At 38.3% G+C, this 7,119-nt stretch overlaps 1 protein-coding gene across 1 annotated transcript in view; it reads right to left on the bottom strand.

Moving 5' to 3' along the window:
• Positions 1-7,119, bottom strand: part of LOC103505246 (septin-interacting protein 1) — a 26,582-nt gene that overhangs the window by 18,209 nt on the left and 1,254 nt on the right. Inside the window, exons 3-8 of the mRNA XM_026820587.1 lie at positions 6,493-6,680; positions 5,782-5,824; positions 4,503-4,649; positions 3,938-4,129; positions 3,166-3,353; positions 2,442-2,743 (exon numbers count right to left, since the gene is read on the bottom strand). Coding sequence (XP_026676388.1) covers positions 2,442-2,743; positions 3,166-3,353; positions 3,938-4,129; positions 4,503-4,649; positions 5,782-5,824; positions 6,493-6,680 — 1,060 coding nt within the window. The remainder of the gene's footprint in view (positions 1-2,441; positions 2,744-3,165; positions 3,354-3,937; positions 4,130-4,502; positions 4,650-5,781; positions 5,825-6,492; positions 6,681-7,119) is intronic.

The following is a 7,119-nucleotide window of genomic DNA, read 5'->3' on the forward strand; positions in this document are numbered from 1 at the left end:
TTTATGGTGAAAAACTTTGAAAAAAAAAAAAAAAAAAAAAAAAAAAAAAAAAAATCACCGCCGCCGCCGTTTTCATTTATTTGGAAAAGAATGTTATGAATTATAAGCTTGCAAAATTTCAAAATTTCGTACTGTGAAATTTGAAAAATCTAAAACAGTTGAAATAATACTCTTCCTTTTGTTCCCCCTCACAGGTCATCATTTCAGCACAGCCATCTACCCCACCATCCGACACAAGCTGAGTGCTGCCCTGGTCAATTGGCACCCATCAGACTATTCCGCCCGCCTTCTTATTCTACCCTGGACGAATGTGTTCTCCCGTGGCGAAACAGACGCGTTTCTATTGCAGAACATTGTGCCCAAACTGCACATCGCTCTACAGGAGTTTGTTATTAATCCGCAACAGCAACACCTAGGTAAGAAACACACTTGTAGGTCAGTGTTTATCAGGAGGTCGCGGGTTCAAATCCCAGCCAAAGCTTGATTTTTTTGTCTATATAAAAGCACCTGTATGGACGGCGCGTACCTATCTATGTAAAAAATTAACGAGAGATGGAGGATAGGAGAAAGCCAGCCGTTTCGAGAACGAACATTATCCCATCAGGATAAAATCCGCCCCGGGCGGGAATCGAACCCGCGACCTAGCACTTAGAAGGCAGACCTTCCAAACTAACTAGGCTGGCCAGAAGAGACTAGAAACGGTTAAAATGGAGAATGGATACTAGTAATTCTTTGGTTAGCTTAGAAGGTGTCTGCCTTGCAAGTCCCAAGTCGCTGGTTTGATTCCCGCCCGGGTTCGGACATTATCGTAAACAATAAGGTTCGTTCTCGAAACGGCTGGCTTTCTCCTATCCTCCATCTCTCGTTAATTTTTTACATAGACAGGTACGCGCCGTCCATACAGGTGCTTTTATATAGACAAAAAAATCAAGCTTTGGCTGGGATTTGAACCCGCGACCTCCTGATAAACACTGACCTAGGTGTTGCTGTTGCGGATTAATAACAAACGTACGCGCCGTCCATACAGGTGTTTTTATATAGACAAAAAAAATCAAGCTTTGGCTGGGATTTGAACCCGCGACCTCCTGATAAACACTGACCTAGGTGTTGCTGTTGCGGATTAATAACAAACTCCTGTAGAGCGATGTGCAGTTTGGGCACAATGTTCTGCAATAGAAACGCATCTGACCCTTGCGAAGTTTGGCCTCAATGGGAGCTGCAATACCTTGCAGGGACTTGCCCAGACCTTTGCCTGGTTGATAGCCCATCTGAAATACATAGAATGGTAAATGCGATTTTGTTAATACGTATTATATTTATTTTGGGTACCCTCCGTGGCCGAGTGGGTATCATGCTAGGCTTGCAATCCGGAGGTCCCGGGTTCAATTTTTTGTGGCTCTGTGCCTCGTGAGGACATTAAGTAGCTTCTTTAATCGAGTAGTGACCAGTGGTGGCATCACAAGACTAAAAAGAATAATTATAGATATAAATAGTACAGGAGGCTCTTAGTAATGCTGTGATATCCTCAAAAATTGTGAAGATTAAGTAGCTTCTTTAATCGAGTAGTGACCAGTGGCGGCATCACAAGACTAAAAAGAATAATTATAGATATAAATAGTACAGGAGGCTCTTAGTAATGCTGTGATATCCTCAAAAATTGTGAAGAAGCTCTCAGCTTCACCACAAATAAATCATTATTTAGATTTTATTTTATTTTTACACAATTTAGCAACATAGGCCATTTGCGTCAAATAAGGTGGCCTACAGTTCTTTCGGGAAGTTGTTTGTTTCTCTTTAAGAAACGCATGAGGATAGCTATGGAGCCAGGATCATCTTTGAGGACATCAGAGAGGGTAGAATTCAACTCTGAGGTTTCAACTATTGGTTATTGATTAGGCAGGTAACAAATCTTAAGTCCTTGAACACCAACATCTTTTTTTCTCCAAGTTATATAAGACCTATCTCTTTGCCTTATAATATGTCTATGGATTCAGTCAACTCACTTGTACACAGGTTGTTGTTTCTTTGCCCCATGTTTGCTTTCCTCTATCACATCCTCTATGCTCTTGTACACATATTGGACATTTGTCTTCTCCTTGCCTTCCTCACTTTCACTTTGGCTAACTCACTGGAAAAAAGTTATAGGTATAAGTAATTGTTATTTCTATTAAATGTTCTTGTTTAAAAGTTCTAGTTACAACTAGGATAAAATAAATTGTATATTTCAAAAATAAACAAAGAGATGGCCCACCTCTTGTGGAAAGAACTGGGTTAAACACTTAAACTTTCAACTATTGGTTATTGTGTTATTGATTAGGCAGGTAACAAATCTTAAGTCCTTGAATACCAACATTTTTTTTTCAAGTTATTTTTTTTTCCTCCAAGTTATATAAGACCTATCTCTTTGTCTTATAATATATCTATGGATTCAGTCAACTCACTTGTACACAGGTTGCTGTTTCTTTGCCCCATGTTTGCTTTCCTCTATCACATCCTCTATGCTCTTGTACACATATTGGACATTTGTCTTCTCCTTGCCTTCCTTCCTCCAATGAGACACCTTCACTTCTTCCTTAGACTTGATAGACTTCTGTTTCTCTTCCTTCCCCAGATCAGCCACTTTCTGTTTAGTCTCGGGCCCATAGGCACCGATGGCACCTCTACCCTTGCGAAGTTTGGCCTCAATGGGAGCTGCAATACCTTGCAGGGATTTGCCCAGACCTTTGCCTGGTTGATAGCCCATCTGAAATACATAGATTGGTAAATGTATATCTAGTCCCATTAGATCAGTGCTGAAATGTTTTCTATCATCAGAGCATGATGAAAATTCAAAAAACTCCTTTGACACTCACTTTCTCTTGAGATACATAGCATGGTAGTCACAACTCTTGGTACCTAATATTAAATTTAAAAATTACTCTATCTTTTTACCATTCATATTTATTATTATTTTGTCTTAGAATATGGTAAATGTATATCTAGTCCCATTAGATCAGTGCTGAAATGTTTTCAGCATGATGAAAATTCAAAAAACTCCTTTGATACTCACTTTCTCTTGAGATACATAGCATAGTAGTCACAACTCTTGGTACCTAATATTAAATTTAAAAATTACTCTTTTTACCATTCATATTTATTATTATTTTGTCTTAGAATCTCTTTTACCTGAAGTAGCAGTTTGGCTCCAATCCCTTTGGTATGTCTTTCCCAGTTACCAACACCTTTGTTGGAAAGAGTTGAGGAAGTTGGTTGCTGAGATCTTTTCCTCAAGCCTGCAATTTCTCCATCAGTTATGGTGGGAGTTTTTTTGCTGCCAAATGATGGCCTTACATCTTCATCACTGGAATCTTGCCCTGAAAATTGTAGGGGTATGAAGAATACTGAAATTATCAAGTAAGTCTGGCTGAGGGACTATAAACAGAGAGTAAATCAGCGTCTCGCTAGGGGACTATAAACAGGGAGTAGACTAGTCCAAATTTCCTCACACAATATCAATAGCAAAGGTTGAGTGCAGAGGGCATCCCACTCAAAAAAGTTTGTTTAGCCAAAACCAGTTGGCCTCAAAGCAATCACTCTAAAGCTGATTGAGAGGCTGACAACAAACGCCGACCCCATCTGAACATGAAATTATCAAGTAAATGCTGAAATTATCAATTAAAATTTTATTTTTCTTTACAGCAGACTGAAGACTGTCCCCAATGTCCCCACCAGTTATGGTAGGATTTTTTTTTTTTTTTTTTTTGCAAATCTGATGGGTACAGAGCTAGATACTTTCTGTTTCATTCCTTGGTGGATAAAACGGAGAAAAAGTGTTTAAAAAAAGTCAAATGTATGCAAACATATTAATGAACAGTTGCTCATACAACTAAAGTAAGCCAATCATTATTGTAGTACCAAAGTACCTACTATCAATTAAAAATATTGTATTATGTTTTACCTTGTTCAATCTGTTGCCTTTCTTCGTCTTCAGAATCATCATCCTGCTTTTCTTCATTTTCTTTTTTCTTTCCTGCTTGCTGAACTCCGCCAGAAATGAAATTAACAGGAGCTGTATAGTTCTTTGGTTTCTTTTTGGAAAATGATGGCCTTCCTGAGTCTTCATCATCATCACTGTTATCAGCCCACATACCTGTGTGAAAGAGATTTTTTTTTAGGCACTTTGTGCATTAAAACATAGTTACCTACCTACCAAGCAAAACTGTATTACAATCATCATGAAGGTGCAGCTGAATCGTGGTAAATCAAGACTTGTTTCATTACTTACATATAGGTTCTAAATAGAACTACAAGTGGCAATGAAACCTTCTTATGCCAAATTTGACCTTAGCTTACAACTTACAATACGGTTCTACAGCCCATAGTGAGCTTTGGCCTCCTCTACGGTTTGCCTCCTAGTATGTCTGTTTTTGACCTGGTTACTCCATCATCTCATGTGCCAATTTCAGCCAGAGGGAAGGTCTTACAACTATAAAAGAAGAGTGAAGGATGAAGTAGTAGCTTACCATAGATCATTTGATTTTTTGTCATCTTCCTCCTTGGTCGATTGGTGTTGAACTCATTATCCAAATCATAGTCTGTGACTTCGAACTTTTCATACTCTCCATCAGACATTTTTCTTGAAATAAAGCAAAGTTTACAGGTAAACGTTCAATTTAAAAAAAAAAAAAAAAAAAAATAATTTTTTTTCCTTCTTTACTTACTTTTCATAAATTTATTTTAAAAGGGGCACGACTTCGATTGTCATTAGCCCTTCTTTACTTACTTTTTTTTTAGTTTATATTTTACTTTTTCAAAATTTACCGCCAGTTCCAGTATACTCCTGCGCATGCGTGTTGCGCAGTAGAAAAACAATATGGCGACGACCGGGAAATTTCAAATATTCTGAATCAATAGTTTTTATTTTTAACTTTTTACTGTGATACTGTGTTTTAACTGTTTTATCCTGAGCCAATGGTTTTAATTAACATTTTCTTTGCCAAAGACCTATTAGGATAGCAACCTGAATCGTTTTCACAGTAGGTTTCAAGTTTCATCCACATCCCAGCAAACAGCTCTGCCAAAATGAGTGCACACAGTATCAGCAATATTCTAGTTGATTTTTTGGTAAGTTCAGTAGGTACTTCTCTAAAAATCCCATCCAAAGATATTGTTCTCAACATATTTGTAATTGACTCTTTGTCTCCCAAGTCCTGGGTCTACTAACTCTTCTCTAAAAATCCCATCCAAAGATATTGTTCTCAACATATTTGTAATTGACTCTTTGTCTCCCAAGTCCTGGGTCTACTAACTCGTTCTCAACGGAGTACTGAGTAAAGAAATTGAGCTTGGTATTTTTTCTGCAAGGGTTGATGTTTTGGAAACATTGTTGATACATAGCATTCTAATCTCAAAATTTTCGTGTATCTAAATGAGCAAGAGGTTCCAGGCTCTGTTGTGGACACCCTGGTGCGAGGGTCAATGGTCTACTAACTCATACCCTATCCCATATCTCTCATCAGATGGGCAAGAAAAGACACAATACTTCCCTCTTAGGTGCTGAGTCAACATGAGAACACCACAAAATCTTTTTCTTCTCCTTTTCCTGTGTACCTACATACAGGTTTGGTGTTTTAGCCTCTCAATCAGCCCTAACTAGGGTGATTCTTTTGGGCTGACATTTGGTTTTGGCTACAAATTGTAAACGCGTCTGTTTCGCCACGGGAGAACACATTCGTCCAGGGTAGAATAAGAAGGCGGGCGGAATAGTCTGATGGGTGCCAATTGACCAGGGCAGCACTCAGCTTGTGTCGGATGGTGGGGTAGATGGCTGTGCTGAAATGATGGCCTGTGAGGGGGGACAAAAGGAAGAGTATTATTTCAACTGTTTTAGATTTTTCAATTTTCACAGTACGAAATTTTGAAATTTTGCAAGCTTATAATTCATAACATTCTTTTCCAAATAAATGAAAACGGCGGTGATTTTTTTTTTTTTTTTTTTTTTTTTTTTTTTTTAGACCAAGTTTTGCACCATAAACTGTTGGGTCAGAAGTCAGAACAAACATCCTGGTGTATGGCAGACAAATAAGATTTTTTTTTCTTATTCCTCATATTAGAAGCTTTAGCTTTAGATATTAGATTTATTAATACAATTATTATAACCTGCCTCGGTAGCGTAGTGGTCAAGACGCTCGCCTGGTAAACAGGAGGGCATGGGTTCGATCCCAGCCGAGGCATGGAATTTTATCCACATTTATTTGAGATTTTGAGCACATAATAATGGAGCTCTAAGGGTTAGGTGGTAGAAAACGCCTCCGGCGTTAACCTCGCCTAGTGGTTACCTTCCACTCAAGAGTCTGTAGTCGTAGTCGTCGTAGTCACATCGTAGTCAGTCGTCGTCGTCACGTCGTAGTCAGAACGTAGTCACAACTCTTGGTACCTAATATTAAATTTAAAAATTACTCTATCTTTTTACCATTCATATTTATTATTATTTTGTCTTTGAATCTCTTTTACCTGAAGTAGCAGTTTGGCTCCAATCCCTTTGGTATGTCTTTCCCAGTTACCAACACCTTTGTTGGAAAGAGTTGAGGAAGTTGGTTGCTGAGATCTTTTCCTCAAGCCTGCAATTTCTCCATCGGTTATGGTGGGAGTTTTTTTGCTGCCAAATGATGGCCTTACATCTTCATCACTGGAATCTTGCCCTGAAAATTGTATGGATTTATGAAGAAAACTGAAATTATCAAGTAAGTCTGGCTGAGGGACTATAAACAGAGAGTAGATCAGTGTCTTGCTAGGGGACTATAAACAGAGAGTAGATCAGTGTCTTGCTAGGGGACTATAAACAGAGAGTAGACTAGTCCAAATTTCCTCACACTATATCAATAGCAAAGGTTGAGTGCAAAGGGCATCCCACTCGAAAAAGTTTGTTTAGCCAAAACCAGTTGGCCTCAAAACGATCACTCTAAAGCTGATTGAAAGGCCGACGGCAAACGCCGACCCCATCTGAACATGGAATTATCAAGTAAATACTGAAATTATCAAGTTTAAAATTTTATTTTTCTTTAGAGCAGACTGAAGACTGTCCCCAATGTCCCCACCAGTTATGGTAGGATTTTTTTTTTTTTTTTTTTTTTTTTTTTT

This window comes from Diaphorina citri, unplaced genomic scaffold, assembly GCF_000475195.1.
Source record: "Diaphorina citri unplaced genomic scaffold, Diaci psyllid genome assembly version 1.1 scaffold159, whole genome shotgun sequence".
Taxonomy (NCBI): domain Eukaryota; kingdom Metazoa; phylum Arthropoda; class Insecta; order Hemiptera; family Psyllidae; genus Diaphorina; species Diaphorina citri.